The sequence below is a fragment of the Bicyclus anynana genome, chromosome Z (genome assembly GCF_947172395.1).
Source record: "Bicyclus anynana chromosome Z, ilBicAnyn1.1, whole genome shotgun sequence".
Classification (NCBI taxonomy): domain Eukaryota; kingdom Metazoa; phylum Arthropoda; class Insecta; order Lepidoptera; family Nymphalidae; genus Bicyclus; species Bicyclus anynana.
Genome location: NC_069110.1, coordinates 10,243,462 through 10,262,854, shown reverse-complemented (window position 1 = coordinate 10,262,854; position 19,393 = coordinate 10,243,462). Strand labels below are relative to the sequence as shown.

At 34.8% G+C, this 19,393-nt stretch overlaps 1 protein-coding gene across 2 annotated transcripts in view; it reads right to left on the bottom strand.

Annotated features, from left to right (window-relative positions):
* LOC112047872 (dipeptidase 1-like) overlaps positions 1–5,131 on the bottom strand; it is a 57,318-nt gene extending 52,187 nt beyond the window's left edge. Inside the window, exon 1 of one of the 2 annotated variants that reach the window (XM_024085161.2) lies at positions 5,020–5,131. In XM_024085161.2, coding sequence (XP_023940929.1) covers positions 5,020–5,059 — 40 coding nt within the window. In that variant the 5' untranslated portion in view covers positions 5,060–5,131. The remainder of the gene's footprint in view (positions 1–5,019) is intronic. The other variant, XM_024085153.2, reaches the window with a different exon arrangement.
* Positions 5,132–19,393: the final 14,262 nt, after the last annotated feature.

Genomic DNA, 19,393 nt, shown 5'->3' with positions numbered 1-19,393 from the left:
CGCGGACGTAGTCGCGGGCGTCCGCTAGTTTATTTATAAGACACTAGTGGACCTGGGCAAATTTGGACGACATCCGTGGCGCAGTAGTATGCGCGGTGGATTTACAAGACGGAGGTCCTGAGTTAGATACCCGACTGGGCCAAATCAGGTTTTCTTAATTGGTTCAGGTCTGGCTGGTGGGAGGCTTCGGCTGTGGCTAGTTACCACCCTACCGGAAAAGACGTACCGCCAAGCGATTTAGCGTCCCGGTATGATGTCGTGCAGTAACCGAAAGGGGTGTGAAAATTTTCATCCTCCTCCTAACAAATTAGCCCGGTTCCATATTAAATTGCATCATTAAAAAATAATCGTCATAATGCAAAGTCAGCTACATCATTACTTATAGATCATGAGAAGACATCACTCTTTTTAAATTCCAACCTTTTAAAATAGAATGCCGAGATAAACCATACAAAATTTTCCTCCACAAAACGTAAATATCTTAAAAACCTGAGCAGCATCATTATTTATTTATACCTATTCTGTGGTGTATTTTAAACTCTCTCTCTCCCCTAAAATAACAAATAAGTTTACTCAAAACTCTTGCGTGAAAAATTAATCAATCGTCTTGAAACATTACATATCTTGTTTAAAATACTAACTTTTGATGTATTTCAAATTCAAAAGAATTTTTATATGGTTTTTACATACGCTTAATATAGTTAGAGGTAGAAAAAGCAGCTTTCCTTAATTACCTATTTGTTTTTTAAATGTTTCCAACTGTACAGTTGTTACAAGTTAAAATTTATAGGTTTTACAAAAAAATTCGTGATGTAAATATAAATTCGGATGTTTTACGAGTTTTATTGAAAAATATGCAGTACGTAGTACGCAAGTCATTTAAATTTTTTACAGATTTTAAAATACGGACGTAGGTACTCGTGGATTTCCAATGCAATGCTTGTTATTTCAATTTAGTACAAACTGCAAGATAACTAGTTAACAATAGCTCTTTATTTAACAATTGGCACTAACACTTTTTGCCTCAAGACTTTATTAAATCAGGGTTTGAACTTTTTTACTGATCTTTTAGTCGTGGTAGAATCTGTGATTTTTTTTATTCATTACAAGTTAGCGCTTGACTGCAATCTCACCTTATGGTAAGTAATGATGCAACCTAAGATGGAAAGCGGGCTAACTTTTTAGAAGGAGGTTAAAAATCCACTTTATTACACAATTAACTTGTTAGAAGGAGGATGAAAATCTACACCCCTTTTCGGTTTTTACACGACATCGTACCGGAACGCCAAATCGTTCAGTGATACGCCTTCCCGGGAGGGTAGTAACTTGCCACAGCTAAAGATTCCAGCACCAGCCAGTTAAGAAAACCTCAATCAGCGCAGTCGGGAATCAAACCCAGGACCTCCGTCTTAACACCACTGCGCATAACTGAGCCACGAAAGCCGTAAAAATCTTCATAATATACACATCTTTTGTCTACAATTACACTAATATTATAAAGAGATTTGTATATTTGTATGTAACGAATAAACTCAAAAAGTATTTTACCGATTTGAACATTTCTTTTACCAATAGAAAGCTACTCTGTGAAGGAGTAACAAAGGCTATATTTTATTTACATTTTCTTAAAAGAATAGGAACTACGTGGGTGAAATCGCGAGGTGCTTTTTAATGAAAGAAAACAATTAAAATTTTAACAAAAACTGTCTTCAAAAAGCACTACAAAGTAAGAAAACGAATTCTATTTGTACAAGTATTTTACTAGCTGTGCGCTCATCTATGCCGTCGTTTCTTAAAGCAACCCGACTGGCGTCATGCTTTACAAACAAAACAATTTTTTTTTTCTTTATACTGATTTTTTTTTCATTATTTCGTATAGTATGATTTTTTTTAGAAATTACAATTTAAGTCGGTTACCACACTCATTCCTTGTAATAGAGGGGAGCCCGGGATACTAAATTTGCAGTTAGTAAAGCGTCATTGGAATCGATTGGATTTGATAGATTAGATGACAGAAAGAATAAATGGTTATATACTTTTGACGATTTCAGCGGTGGGGAAAAAATACTACAGACTTTAAAGAAAATTTTTATAACTTCGGCTTACTGAAATCATCAGAAAACATGAGAGATTATTCAGGAGATTAGTTCGTTCGAAATTAGTAAAAAAATAATCGCGCTAGTGTCTCGATAACAGAAATATAAGAGTTTTATTTTCTAAGTTTGGAACCCTTCTATTCCATAACGTTATGCTAAAATCGTCCGATTTTCGTAATGCACACTGTTTAGCTATCAACCCACCTACCTTAACTTAATCTGACGTGCTGGTTGAGTATTACTGAAGTTGGTTTTTTTTTGGTTGCCCTAAACGTACCCGCCATTATTAAGGGCTCATACTTGGTGGAGGTACTGAAAACAAAGTACAAGGTCCTTTAAGTTCATCTGCCGCGCTCGAGTAACTGCAAAAATCCCCTCTTCGGCTCCCCTACTATAGGTACTATTATGTTTGTGTGGTTCTCACTTCGTTCGTTTTATAAAAAAATAAGACCTTAGTTTTTACCGTTTACTATATATAACTTTGCATCGATTTCATTTATAATGCTTTTTTTTATTCTTTACATAATTATAAGCCCTTGACTACAATCTCACCTGATGACCTGATGATCTTGGTGTTAAACTGTTTTATACGACTGTGTGCTTAGTTTTAAATAAGTTTGTAAAATGGTGGTAAACAAAAAAATAAACCTTGGCTGTTATTATTATTTGTGGGCTCTTCTCGGACTAAGGCGCCTTTGGAACCTTCGTAACTTTAATTATAAGTTTTCGACTTTTATTACCACCATTGTATTAAATTAACAACAGTAATCATCATCACTAGCTAGGAGGTGCAGTAAGAAGAGGGCAATAGAGCTTAGGTACACCATGCTGTTCGAATGCGAATTGACGGACCTAAAGCCATAACCGACCGATTGGGTCTACTCCAAACTTCTAAACCCCTGATAGCTAAAAATACTCATCATTATCACCCCATAGATGGCTCAATGCTGAGCTCGAGTCTCCTCTAAGAAACAGGTTAGGCCAAATAGTCCACCACGCTAAACATAGTCAATTTTCAAAACATTCATCGACCGTCCCAGAACCACTGGACCTACAAAGCAGTTCCTCAATCTTGCAATTATTTATTCGTGTAATCAACGACGTCAATAAGTTATTTTATTAATTAATTAATTATGATATTTTATATAGTTTTATATAATATCATCAACGGACCTTTTTTCTTTTTAGGCAGATTATCCTGATGGAACTTTAATTATACTCTTATTTAGTTTCTATAATAAGTAGTCTTTTGATAGATAATGATATTCGATTCAGGATGCCCAAGATGGGGCGGGGCAAAGATTGATATAGATCACGCACTTATTCCATAGGCGATTCTTGTATGTACGGTGAGTTTTTTTTTTTTTTTATTCTTTACAAGTTAGCCCTTGATTACAATCTCACCTGATGGTAAGTGATGACGCAATCTAAGATAGAAAGCGGGCTAACTTTTTAGAAGGAGGTTGAAAATCCACACCCCTTTCGGTTTCTACGCGACATTGTACCGGAACGCTAAATCGATTGGCGGTACGACTTTGTCGATAGGGTTGTAACTCAATTAAGAAAACCTCAATTGGCCCAGCCGGGGATCGAACCCAGGACCTCCGTGTTGTAAATCTACCGCGCACACCACTGCGCCACGGAGATTTTGATCCTTTATTAACAATTGAATATATGGGAAAGTTCGTACCAAATGCTATCCTCCCAATACCAATTTAAAACTCATAATTTTCATACCGGGCAAAGACGGGCGGGCGTCTTCATTCTCTTATCTTATTCCGGAGAATGGAGATATAATTTCTACCTACTTTATAACGTGTCATACATGTTGGTCATAATAGTAAGTATGAACAATGGACTATTGTATGTTATGTACACATTTTTAAGTTATGTTGAATATTTTTTCCCACTGAAATAAAATGTAAACCGCATTTTCAATGGGTTACTTGATTGTTTATGACACTGAAGTTTAATGAATTATTTATTTTAAGTTAATTATTTAGTTTAAGTTTAATGAATTATTTATTTTATAAAAACTAATGAATTTGTCCAGCAACTTTATACAATTACCGAAATTTTGTGTTCATTTACCAAATTATTCTGGAATTACCAAATGAAAATCTTGAAAGGTAAATAATATAGTATGTATGGCATTATAACGTAATTGGTAATTTTGACAGAGAGAAAACTATTTTCATTTGACTCGCTGTACATAAATAATTTTGAATTTAAATGCATGTTCTTATAAATTTATAATCAGGCAGCACATTATTTTAAAAGGTAAAATTTTAAAACACTTATAATACTCGTATTGTAAATGGTAATTTTGACAGAAAGAAACTAGACCCTTTTTCAAAGTAACGAAAAGTTTCTTAATATAAATCGATTTCAAATGTGGGCATTCAATACTAGTTGAATTTTAAAAAACTGAGCCCAATTCAGGCTTTGGCTCTTAGCCAATAGTGAGGATCTAAGCTCTACGGAATTCTTAACCGTAAACGGTAGCAAAAAAATGACACGATTTTAAATTAACCGAAAAATTAAATAATTGGGTATTATTTAAATAATTAAACTAAATCAAGCCTATGTAATTACAATTTTTTTTGAATTGTTGAATGAAAAAATTAAACGATCCGAAAATATGGTTCTACAATAAAGAATTACATGACAACCTAAGAAAATATAATAACATAAATAGAGGACGAAAATAATTCAAAACAAACAATAACAAAAATTATTCACTCTTAATAAAAACAAAACACGCCAAGGCTTCGTAAAGCAGCGAGCATCAAGTTAAATACACAAAAATGTTTTTCCATGATACATAAGTGTTAAAATAAAAAAGGTTCCAAATGAAGCTCTATTAAAAAAAATAGTTGTGTTCTGTGATAGTTTTAAGTGATGAATTTAAGTTTGTACATACCTGGGTCGTGTTTACGAGCGGCCGTGTTCGCGAGCGACATGTGGCGAGCGTTTGTCTCACACCGGTTGCGCGCGGATACTGAGGGACAAAGAGTAGAGTTCTGCCAGCGAAACCGACATACGACTTTAGGCGGGATTTCCACTGTACGAGTGATGTCCCACAGAAGGACCCCGCTTCTAACTCACGTATCGATAATATTAACATTTTTAAACTTCACTTACAATAATTGATGTGCAGTAAACAACATCTCTCTCTGAGATCTTCATCATTATCAACCCATATTCGCTCACTGCTCGAGTCTCCTCTCACAATGAGAGTGGTTAGGCCAATAGTCCACCACGCTGGCCCAATGCGGATTGGCAGACACACGCAGAGAATTGAGAAAATTCTCTGGTATGCAGGTTTCCTCACGATGTTTTTCCTTCACCGTTTGAGACATGTGATATTTTATTTCTTAAAATACACACAACTGAAAAGTTGGAGGTCCATGCCTCGGATCGGATTCGAACCCACACCCTCCGGAATCGGAGGCAGAGGCCACTGGGCTATCACGGGTCTACATAAACTCTCCATAAACCAATTCTAATATGAACTCTAAGATCTTGGAAGAATTAAATCTAGATATTTTATAATAGACATTCTTGATTAATTATTATCATTAACAAAATACTTGTAAATTATTTTGGGACCCTCTTAGCTTAGATTTTAAATTTTCGACTAATTATCACTATTATCTAATACCATTCACCTGGCGTTTCGAAAGTGCTTGTAAACTAAACCTAATTGAAATAAATGAGTTATGACTAAAACTTCACAGATTACGTATGAAACAATTAGTTCCAAGCAAAAATAAAGCTACCAAATGGCTCAAACAATTTCTACATATTTAATACGTATTTATTTAAACAAAAAAGTGCCAGGATGTTTGTAAAAATTCGAGCCTTGAAAAGCTCCTTGAAGATATCCGTGTCTCATCCCTATCTGCCGGCGCATGCGTAAAACGAAATAAAACGATTGCCGGGTAGACTTACCACGTTGATTGATTCACGAAGTTGTGCGCAGGTTAACTCTCCCGACACGTGCCTTAAGTAACGCACTTACAACCTCAAAGGTCTTCCTGCTACCCTTATCCCCAGAAAATTCGTGCGAAAACCTCTTTCCTAAGAAAAAATTTCGCCTATGTAAATAATATATATTTATAAATTAAATTTCAACCTGCTGCTTTTTAAAATTATTAAAAAATAAGTAGTCCTACTAATATTATAAAAGCGAAAGTTTGTATGGATGTTTGTCACTCTTTAACGCCGCTACTATTGAAGCGATTTGGCTGAAAATTTGAAATGGAAATAAATTTTACTCTGGATTAAGACATAGGCTACTTTTTATCCCGAAAAAAATCATGGTTTCCCGAGATTTGCGAAAACTGATGATTTTGATGATATGCATTTTTGTTACTCTTTCACGCCTAGAGTACTAAATAAAATTAGCTGAAATTTAGTATTGAGATATATTACAGCCTGGATTAACACAAAGGCTACTTTTTCAACCCGGAAAAATCCATGGTTCCCGAGGGATTTGTAAAAAACTGGACGAAGTCGCGAACGTCCGCTAGTATTCTAATATATCTTTAATTTTTTATTCAATGATAAATAAGCCCTTGACTACAATTTCACCTGATGTTAACTCGACTCAGTCGTCTAAAATGGTAGCGAGCTAACGAGATAGTTTATTTGCTCTTACCTCTGACGGTTATCACCGGAACACTAAATTGGCGGTACGTCTTTTTGCAACTAGCCACGGTTATATTTGGTCGGTACACGGTTAATTATTTATAATCAATAACAGTGTCACATATAATATATTTATGTTAAGGTTTTTATATTAACTATTATTAAACATAATTAAAATTAAACACAACTTTCAAATATGTCTTCAAATTATTTAACAACTGAAAACAGTTGGTTATAAAGCTGTTTCGCTTTCACTTTCTGGAAAATTTTCATAATGAGATTCCACCTTAATTGAGACATTGCTCCGAGAAACGGAGCTCAAATATTTTAAATATTTTCATCGTAAGAATTGCTGAAGCGTAGTTACTGTACAGTTGAATTTTGTAGCACAAGTTGGTTGGTAATTACATAAACGTATATTAAGTTCAAATTAATATATTGACTGAATTGAGATAGAGAAAATATCTGAAGGCAGAGAAATATTACAACTCGGAGATTTTACCTCTCTATCTCTATATCAAATGAGTAGGCAATCTAAATATTTGGTTTACTCTACGACTACCACTCATAATATCCTCTATCGCACATATCGTATCCGGACAAGCTGTCTCCGTAATATTAAACGATGAGACGAATCTTCTACCTATGTCTCTAATATTGTCCGCTCCATATTGACACATAACGTCGGATTACTTCAAAGGTTTACGTTTTTGGTGTTTCACAAATTCATAAAATAATAATTAATATTACGTCTGACTAGCTGTCTTGATTTCTACTATTAGGTAATAAATAGATTTTGAAAGTTTTAATATACGTATTTTAAAGTAAATAATTAATTTTTCATCGTTCACAAATAGTTAATTTGTGAACGATGAAGAATCATTAATTGATGGTTCATCAATATACGTTGACACATTTCAATACCGATTAAATAAAATAATAATGATTAATTCTCGTCTGGTTCGTCTTAATCTATATTAGTAGTACATTAGTAGTACTTAGTACATCTCCATCAGTGAGTAGTACGCATAATCATAATTAAACTTACCTGTAGATACTCGTAATTGTAACTTGCAATAAGAGTGATAATTTTCTTCAACATTGCAGCAAACACTCTTCTTCTGTAAACAATTATCAAAAGACACAAAATTGATTGAGAATTTCAATATTGGGAGCATTCGAAACCGGTGATTGCCACCATCTGGTATTTTAAGTTGATGATAAGAGTCCTAATGGATTGACGTTTGAAATAGGGCGGCAATGCGTTGACACATTATCTCCGTGACATATCAGGGTGACATAAACAAGAGCGGCAGCTGAAAAGGCGGAAAACCGGTAAGTGTTACAATTGTGCCTCTCTTGATGTACGTAGCTCTCACTGTGAGAGTTCCATATTTGTTAGTTTTCACCGTAGAGTCCTTTGGGCCATGGAGTCGCAGTCCAAAATTTCGAGATATTTCACTGCGGCTAATTGCCTTGACTGGTAACATGCACATACACAATGAATTTTTTGTTCAAAGCCTGTTCAACGTGGAAATTTAGCCAGTATTCTTGCAACCATTCCAAGTGAGCTTGTTTTTTACAACTAGTAGGGGAAGTTAGCTTGTGTTACTTATTGTACTATTTATCACCACCATTATCAACCCATATTCAGCTTACTGCTGAGCTCGAGTCTCCTCTCAGAATGAGAGGAGTTAGGCCAATAGTCCACCACGCTGGCCCAATGCGGATTGGCAGTTCACACGCAGAGAATTAAGAAAATTCTCTGGTATGCAGGTTTCCTAACGATGCTTTTCCTTCACCGTTTGAGACACGTGATATTTAATTTCTTAAAATGCACATAGCTACAATGTTAGAGGTGCATGCGCCGAATCGGATTCGAACTCACACCCTACGTTATTTTTCAATAATCGACCATTATTATCCTTTAAGTATGGACGTGGACGTGGAGTCTCAAAGGCTACTCGATGATTTCGTTTTCTTAGTTTTACCTAATTCTCCACACTTCCCGCGATTGAGCGGCTCAGTAGCTTTTGTTTTAGTTGTAAAACTACCAACAAGGGAGGAGGTTGCATCTTCCGTATGAATATCCCGTAAGTAAAAACCTCCAACTAGACCTTTGTGCACTGACTGCCAGTAAATTTACGTTAATAAACTGTTGTCATAATTTAAATTTGTTACCAGAAATAGGTGTTTCACGTTATTGGATTCTAATCTATATATATAGGGTAGGCGTTGGGTAGGGGTAGGGTAGGGGTAGGGTAGGGGTAGGGTAGGGGTAGAGTAGGGTAGGAGTAGGGTAGGGGTAGGGTAGAGGTGGGGTAGGGTAGGGGTAGGGTAGGGTAGGGTAGGGGTAGGGGTAGGGTAGGGTAGGGTAGGGGTAGGGTAGGGGTAGGGTAGGAGTATGGTAGGTGTAGGGTGGGGTAGGTTAAGAGTTAGGGAAAGTGAACATACGTCAAAGCGAAGTTTGACCGGGTCCGCTAGTTAAGAATAAATACGAGTATGTGTACAAATATGCGCTTCGAAGAATAATTCAGTATGCGATAAATTGACCAACCAGATTATAAATAGATGAGGTTATAAATATCCGTGAGTAACATGTTTGGCTTACTCCTGGATACAACCCCTCGCTACACGTTCCAGTTCAGTGGCAATGCGCCTCATCAAGCTCAATGAAAGATTTTCCGACATTGCGTTTTGCGCCTTTCGATTATTATTTGATATTAATTTTCCACTTGTGCGAATTTAAGTAAATTTAATTTAGGTGAATACCTTTATGAATATCTAAGCGTTTAATCGTGTTTATTTAGGCCAAAGAATTGGTATTGCCATACAACGTGGCAATACTGCCAGCATTCTGGGCACTTTACCAATGATCGTCGCTTCGGACGAATTCAACGACGCCTGAGCCTTTAGATATAATTTAACTTTAGTATATTTCCTTTTTAATTTTTATAATATGTAGTTATAGATATGTAGGTACGTAGTTTAAATATTATTGTAAAACTTTATAAAATTTTTATTACACTTGAGTACTTTCTAAGCGATTTGTTTTAAGTTCAGTTCAAATCCCCTTTATGAAAGATGTCCTGGCCCTGTACTGGACTATTAAAATAATGTATAATGAAACACTGCTAAAACTGATTCAACGTCGGAGTATGCCCGCCTAGTTTCGAACCCATACGGCACCCTTAGTCATTAGCTGGTTCTTACAACGCGGCTCAACGGCCATTAAAATTGATATTAAAGTTTTTTTTTAAAGTGATATTTACTTTAGTTTTATCAAGGAATCTTATTCAGCACGCTACAATGGTACATTTGTATAGAATCTGTCGAGGTCCAGAGAATTTACTACCGATGATAAGAAAGGAAAGAATGCTATTTAATGTTTATCAATAAAAACTCAAGCAACAAAAACTTCACTTTAACTACTTTTAGATTTAAGTTTACTTTAACTAAATTATCATAACGCGAATATATGTCTGGACTCTGAATAAATGGACGTTTGTTACTCGAATCAAAACGCCAATTTATAAAAAAAATCTTAATTACTGTATAGGGTAGAGGGAGGAGAACCACAGATTTGCTAAAACAGTGTCATCTTGTCTAATCTATAAATGATTGTTGAAAATCCGATCAGTGTACTACAGTAGTAGGTAGTTCCTTAGTTTATCGCATTTCGACGACCACTTTTCTATACAGAGATGGTCCTAACATACCTTTATTCTCTTTAACAATAGTAAAAATTTATAAAGAGTCAAATTCAGATGGCACAATAGCGCATTGTGACAGTTTCTAGCCTTGACCGCCTGTCACATGGGCAGTCAAAGGGTCGGAGAAGCGGTTTTTTTTCAATTTAATAGCTTGTTATTATCATAATAGTATTGAAACAAGAATTGTGTATCATCATCATTAACATCCTATATTTTCAGCTCACTGTTGAGAGAACAGTCTCCTCTCAGAATGTCCACCACACAAACCCAAGGTAGATTGGCAGACTTCACACACGTAGAAAATTAAGAAAATTCTTAGGTATGCAGGTTACTTCACGATGCTTTTCCTTCACAGTTTTAGCCACGTGATATTTAATTTAATTTCTTAAAATGCACATAACTGAAAAATTGGAGCTGCATGCTGCACCGGATTCGAACCTACGCCCTCCGAAATCGGAGGCAGAGGCTCCACTGGGCTAATACTGATCTGTTGACGTTAATAATAGACAAAAAAACCCAAACGATAAATGAATACAGAACAAAATATTTCGAACATAACATTTTTTTTTCAATAGTCTAATACTGTTTGGACCCAGGAACGAAATATATTTTATTCATGACCATACTCTTCAAACTTTGTTAGTGATATTCATGACGAGTCAGGCAAAATTATGAACGTAGCAAATCATAGCGGTTGACCCATAGTAGATAAAGAACTATATAACTATATGTAAAATCAAATGGATCTTGTCATGACGGACAATTTTCATGGGGCAAGACGCACCGAAGTTTCGAAGACGGCTTGGAAGGAAAACGTCCACCATGGTTCATTACGCTAGTATTCATTGTTTTGTCCAACTAATTGTCAACATTAAACATTTGGTACCTGGGTCCAAAGACCGTTAATAAATTAAATATTCCTTTTTTTCAGTTATGTTGGGATGTCCTTAACAGTGTTCAAAGCAATGTGCTAAAAACAAAGCCTGCCAACTAATAACAAACGCAAGCCCTCCAGCCATTGATCCATCCAGCAGTACCCTCCTAAAGTTATAGCACACTGCCGTAATAGCCTCTTTTCACCCACTAAAAATTTAATAAGCATCAGCGTATACCTAAAGTAATAAATTGGTTTGCTATTGTATGGCAAATAACCCAGTTAACAACTTAACTGTCCCCTTAAAATGAAATTTATAAATAACCCACGTCCATCCTTTTTTATTATTTCAGTATCTGACGCCGCATGGTTTCACCCGCGTGATTACCGTTCCGTTAATTATATTATGATCTCCTTCTATAGTACACGACACAACTTAGCTGTCCGTTGAAATATAATCCAATCCAATAAGTTTAGAAGTCACATGTGATCAAGGAAGGTTATATATTATCCCCATATTTCTACGGGAACGGAAACCTCGAGGGTGAAACCGCGTGGCGTCAGCTAGTGAAATAAAAAAAAGGATGGACTTGGGTTATTTGTAAATTTCATTGTAAGGCAGAGTCACCATCCATTGCACCACGTGGCCGTAAAAAATTGTATGATTACATTATGTTTGCTATTAAGTACATATTTTTTAGCAGTTCTTACGGTTGTCTGCGATAAACTTTAAGGGAGGAAAACAAGTGATCTCGATAAATTTGCTCCTCACCCCGGGCGTCTGGGAAAAGATAGGCAATGTTATTATTACGATCATCGATCTAAAACTTTAAATATACTTACTAATTGTCTCATAAATAAGGCTAATTTATAGCGCAAAACGATAAATACCCTTCTAATCATAAACAACCATTTGGTAATATAAAAGTCGTTCGTATAGGCTCTTCTATCCACACGCAGAAACTTTCAATGAACTTCTACTGTATTTACTACTAGCTGACGCCGCGCGGTTTCACTCGCGTGGTTCCCGTTCCCGTAGGAATACGGGGATAATATATAGCCTATAGCCTTTCTCGATAAATGGGCTATCTAACACTGAAAAAATTTTTTAAATCGGACTAGTAGTTCCTGAGATTAACGCATTCAATCAAACAAACAAACTCTTCAGCTTTATAATATTAGTATAGATAAAAATTAATGGATATAAATAGATGAATAAATTTTCAGATAGTAATATGTGATGTAGTAACTATGTAATTTCAAAATCCATTCTCAGTGGATGCCTACAAACTATGAACTACCTCACTGCCAAATTTCAGCTTTGTACATAAATCGATTTTTGAGATTTCGTGATGAATGAATGCCAAATATATAAATGCTTAATATATATATGCCAAATATATAAATGCTTAATATATGGATGCCTGATTATTGTCTGAATGTCAGTATTCCTTCTTGACCAAGCATTATTGACGATTGCGACATTTGGAAAAGGATATTACCTCTCATGATCATTTTAAACTTAACATTCTGTTTGCTTATACGAACAAAATTCAAAAGTAGAAACTACACTACATTTAGCGATAAAACGATAACGTGTTAGCGCAAAACAGTAAATCAAGGGTGTCAAAGGTAACAATGGAATTGCAAATGGGGCCATATTGTGTACCGCATAGAGGCCCATTAAGGAGGTTCTTCCCCTTCATAAGTAAGAACTATTATTGATTGCCAGTGGGTGGAATCAGGATAAGCCACCATTACGATATCACAAACAACGCATTATAATATGATAATTAATAAGATATGAAACTAGAGTCATAATTACTTAAATTAAAGTTTGAGTTTGAATATCATTTATAGAACAATGTTATTTGGATTTTGAGGTAGTATCTATATTTGTATATAGATATGTATTATCTGTATGTTTCGCAGATATAAAAAGCTTGTTGATTTAAAATCTGCGAGTCCTATATGAGTGTCTGCTTTTTTTGTTATGTAGTATAATACATAATTGAAAAATATTAATTATATAGAGCACGTTAAGCCGTCGGTCTAAATCATTGTCATCAACATCTAATGTTAGCCAGTGGCGATCAAGTAGTACACATGTTTGCAGCGATAAAACTGATCGTGTGTTGGTCGCTTTGTGCATGACATCATGCCGATCGTGATAAATACACGATCAGTTTTATCGTCCGTCAAGTCGTTAACGCTGTATACCTCAAACATTTAGCTTTCAAAAAGACAATGAACCTCCTCTTTTTTGGAAGTCGGTTAATAAAAGTTATTCACTGAGACTATTCCAAAATAGACTTCACTACTCGTATTCTAGGTACGTTTAATGAAAATCGATTTTTCGCCAGTCTGGATAAAAATATTATAAAGGGATGGAGCGCGGAAACCTAATAGAGGTCAGGTATCCAAATAAGAAGTCGTTATTTGGATACTATATAAATACAGATTTTTTTTGTTATTAAGAACGAATACACACCAATACTGCCCTACCTCTAAGGCCGATTCTCAGACCTATTGAATATTATGCATATAAAATTTCATAAAAATCGGTCAAGCCGTTACGGAGGAATTTGGGAACAAACATTGTGACAGTAGAATTTTATATTTAAGATGTACTCATATCGAATAACCTGCCTTTAACTGCATCACAGGACATATTATAATATCTCAGTGCTCAATAATGTAATACCTCTGAGTGAACGGCGCTGTCAATCTCAGACCAATTATAGAAGGACCTGTATCGCACTCATAGTCACGAACAAAATTGTCTGTCATTTTCTGAAGAAAACAAGCTTAGATTTGGTATATATCTTATACTAAACTAGAAGTTATTGCCCGTTTTTCACACCATTCAACTACACAAAAAGGTATTTTCATTATATTATATTTACGGAGCTCTTTAACCAACGAACACGATTACAACTATTTAACATCGATTCTATAGAGACAGTTTTTATAATCGCATTAGATCGTTGATCATATACTTTGGCAGAAAAGTAACGCCTTGCGAGGCATGTCCTACATACAATAATTGGTCTGAGCTGTCAATCATGGGGGCATAATAATATTATTGTACACAGACAACATCCGACACCGATAAATGAGCATTTTAATTAAATCCGCCGGTCTGTTGGAGGAGTATGATAAATGTTTGTTTACCGACACTGAAGCAGCTAATAATTTTTCTTCCCTTTCTTTGCTACGTACAAACGACAATGTTCTCATTTTAGGTATAAATTCCAAACGCAATTTTATTAGAACTTGATGAACATCATAATTATTATAGGACTCAAAAGTGATTACAAATATAAGATAACTAATATCGAACAAAGGTTAAGGTTATTCACAACACTTGTCAGGACATTAACAAATCAAACTGTAACCAAAATAAGACCCTAGAATGGCAGAGAATGACCTTGAGTGGAGTCACGCACTCGTGAACGATGTGTGTAGGGTTAAAGGATTCTTTGATATTCGTCTAACACTCCCCTTTTCCACTCAAGTCACTCTCCCCGCCTATCCCAAGTAACCCATAAAGAATTACACAACAAGAGCAAACTGAAGCCGTCCGTACAGCAAGTCGTTGCTACGCGGCGATAACAATCATTATTTACAGAGCCGAGATGTTCCAGTGATTCTGATGGGTGTAGATTCGAATCCTGTCCGGAGCGTGCACCTTCAACATTTTAGTTATGTACATTTTAAGAAATTAAATATCACGTGTCTCAAACGGTGAAGGAAAAACATCGTGAGGAAACCTGCGTACCTGAGAATTTTCTTATTTCTCTGTCTGTTCGAAGTCTGCCAATCCGCATTTAGCCAGCGTGGTGAACTGTTTGGCCTTTCCCCCTTATTTTGAGAGGAGACTCGAGCAGTAAGCCGAATATGTGTTTGTTAGTCTGTGTAAAAATTACACGTGTGTAGTAATATGAAATCAGTCTTTAAATGCCTGCACATTCATTCATGTAAGCATAGCAACAAGTAGGTACATAAACGCCGATGTAATCAATCATTGTTCAAATTGCTTAATGGATGAATGACCAAATACATGATTGCATAGCATGATATGATTACACTTACATGGTAGTTATTCCGCTCAGTGTGTTTATAATGAAATTTTGATTGAATTTCAATTCAATCCACAGAACGCATTTACAAGTTGAAGATATAAAACCATAATTATAATATCGGCGCTAACTAAATCTGGAATCGTTATTTCGATTTAAATTTGCAAAAAATTAATCTTTTAAAATACTTTTTATTATCTACATTTTATTACTAGCGATTTGATCTAATAACTAACGTTGTAAACATTTATGTTATTAGTGCTTTGCCTATAACTTTTCTATGAATAACAAGTACATCAATAAATGTTGCATGAATTCGCAAAAAACATTTTTTTTTTAATTAAAAATAATATTTTTTTATTACTTACTCTATTTCTGATTTAACAACTAACGAACTGTAAACCCTTATTTAAGTTCGCCTGTAACTTTTCTATGAAGAATATTGTAACAAGAATAATATTATCATTAAACACCTATTACTTGATAGCATTTTTCTTTCAAATAAAAAACATGGTATTGCAATTTTTTGTTTTTGTTTTACAGTTTAGTAATCATGTTTCCAGTTACCAGTAGAAAATTGTAAGAAATTGTAGAAAATTGTAAGAAATTGTTTATTTTTGTTTTGTGCCTACTCCTCCTTTTTTAACGCTTTTGAAGTCTTTAGTAAATATAAAACGTGATTGCTACTTTTTACGTACGAGATAAGGAATATATAAACTCATCTGATATTTATTTGGGATAGAAAATAAATGATAGAAAACATTCACACTGACACATTGCAAATAGGATGCCTGGTAAAATTGCGCTCGATGAATATTAAATGATATTTTTTTTTTATTTAACTTATTTATTCTACTCCCCTCTTTGTTAAATTAATAAAAATCGAACACTAGATTAAAGAATAAAACCAACAGATTTGAAAACATAAAGGTTGACTGCAACTGTGGGGTTGTCAGATATAAACAGTTAATTTAAGTTAAAATAAATACCCCCATCAGTTATTTAGTCGTCTAATATTTCAAATGAAAGCTTATTTTATGCTTCATCTAATTAATAGTGTAGTGTTAAGTGGTACATGGAAGATCACGTGAACAAAGTGACCTAAAGACGTAATGGTTAGTGAAAGACTAAGATTAAGTTAATTGACATTATCTTAGTATAATAATAATATATTATAAGTTAGGTTAAAAATAAATTACAAATTACTCACATAAGTAGGCTAGATCGTATATTATGAAGTACCCACTTGGTACTTTATAACAGAGGAAAAAAAAGATTTCCTAGATTTTGTATGAAAAATGTGTTAGCCGCAATTCAATTAGGCAACCTATTTACAATAAGTCACGGTAAATATTATCTATCATTTATCTTTATCACTAATAAATAACAGATGAGGGTATATATTATTTCTAATACCGGATGTAAGGCTAATATATTCCAAGTGATCTCGTTGATTGAAACTCTATTAAACGTGACAAGCTGTCGTTTTGAAAGCGTAAAATAAATGTAGCTTTATTTACTGAATGGCTGTCCATATTGTTTATAGAGACAATTACAATGAACTTGGCGTGGAAAATGTAGTGTAAAGCAATCAAAACACTCACTAAAACTAGTACAAAAAATATAAAATTGCGAGTCGGGTTCGTCCTATCCTACTATCCTATCCTACTAATATTATCCTATGTTATAAAGGCGAAAGTTTGTGTGTGTGAAAGTGTGTAAGTGTGTAAGTATGTTTGTTCCTCTTTTACGCTGCGGCTACTGAAACGATTTGGCTGAAATTTAGAATGGAAATAGATTTTACTTTTCATCCCGGAAAAATCGCGACGCGATAGGAGACGTCCTTCTTATGAGGCCCATAGTTAGCGACCAAGTCTCGGAACCATAGGTCATCACTGACAACACGCACTGTTTAAACCTGCATACCAGAGAATTTTCTTAGTTCTCTGCGTGTGGGAAGTCTGTCAATCCGCATTGAGCCAGCGTGGTGGACTATTGGCCTAACATTCTGAGAAGAAACTCGAGCTCAGCAGTGAGCCGAATATGGGTTAATAACGAGAAATCTTTGAAGAACGTTCTTTAAACAAACAATTTTACATGGAAAACTAACAACTTGCATTTTCTAAATTGTTGTACGGCGTATAATAATTTCCGTTTTAGTAACGGTAAGTAGAAAATATTCAGGATCCACTCATATACCTCAGTAAACAAGATCCTTTTATCAAAAGCTTAAAGAACTTTGTGCTTTTATGAACATAAACTAGTTATAACAGTCACCGCTCTCATGTTTTTAGTCGCTTATTCGAAAATGGATGCAAACTTCTGCACAGCTCTACTAACATAACCTGACTGATCAAGTTAGGTGAAATTTGTGACATAAATCTTAACAGGTTATACCTACTTACTGATGAAGAAGTGTATTATACAAGTTAAAATTTAAAATATTGAATTTATATAGAACTAGCGAACGCCCGCGACTTCGTCCGCGTGGATTTCAGTTTTTCACAAATTCCGCGGGAACCATGGATTTTTCCGGGATGAAAAGTAGCCCATGTGTTAATCCAGAGTAAAATCTATTTCCATTCCAAATTTCAGCCAAATCGCTTTAGTAGCCGCAGCGTAAAAGAGGAACAAACATACTTACCTTTATAATATTAGTGTGAAGTGTGATGCTATTTTCAACGATCATAGCATATCATTTATAGCTATATAGGTACAGGAACAGAAAAGAAAATATCTAGGAAATTGCTATAGACACTCATTAAAAAAAGTGTTTAAAAACCATATTACCCACATTTTTACGATACTACGGAAAATCTTATTAATATACTTCTAATCGACAAATAAAATTGAGATTGTAAAACTAGTACAAGTATATACACCTTATGTAGTCGTACTAGTAATAAAAGGCAAAGGACTTAGCTAAAATTAACTGCAACTTTGCGTTGCAAGAACCAGCTCATGACTAAGGTCCCCGTATGGGTTCGAAACTAGTCGGGCAAACTCCGACCTAATATCACGTGAGTTTTAGCCGTGTTTCATTATCAATTAATATGAATAACACTTACGATAGTTTAAATTCTAAAAAAAGACTTGGCTATAATTCATACTCATAGACGCGACACACATACACACACACACACGCAAACACACGCACGCACGCAAGCACACACACACCCTCACATGCTCACAATGCTACTAACAAAACAGATGAAAAGTTATTTTTTATTGCTCTCGTATTTTTAATCTTCTTTTAAAAATTTTAGTCATTTATGTTAATGTATCTGTGAATGTGCACCTAAGGGAAAACCCTTAAGACACGGGCTTACCTAGTTTAAGGGCCAGTACGTCATTGTCTTTACTGAGTATTTCAAATTAACATCTCTTATTTCGTATTTTTCTCTTAGTATCATATACATATCTTGGAACACTCTCGAATAAGAAATATTTTAAAACAAAAGCAACTCAATGACAATCGGTTCATCCATTCGAGAGCGACAAGATCACTACAGACAAACAGAGTTGCATATATACGAATAAACTTAAAATACCTCTCGTTTTTACTCGTACGTCGGGAGTTAAAAATGCTTTTTTAGCACCATTATTTGAAATGAATAAAAATCAGAGCACCCGTATTAAACTTAATAGGTCTTTTTTTTAATTTGAAGCTAAAGTTCAACACGGCGTGCTTTCAAATGCGATTAAAAGGAAAATGAATTGTTCCTACAGTGGCACGGTTACAAAAGCTTTGTACATTTTTTTTTATACGAGCAAAAGTTCGTAAAACGAAGCGGCCATAGCGGTATTTTTTTTTATTTTACGAGTAGTTTAAAACAACCCGATTACAATGAGAGAAACAGATTGAAATAGATCTTATTCTTGCCACCAGTACATGTAGGCGTAGTTTGTATGCTTATTGATAAGTTAGTCCTATTCTTTCTAAATATAGAAAAAATAAGAGTTTGTCTTTGTAGG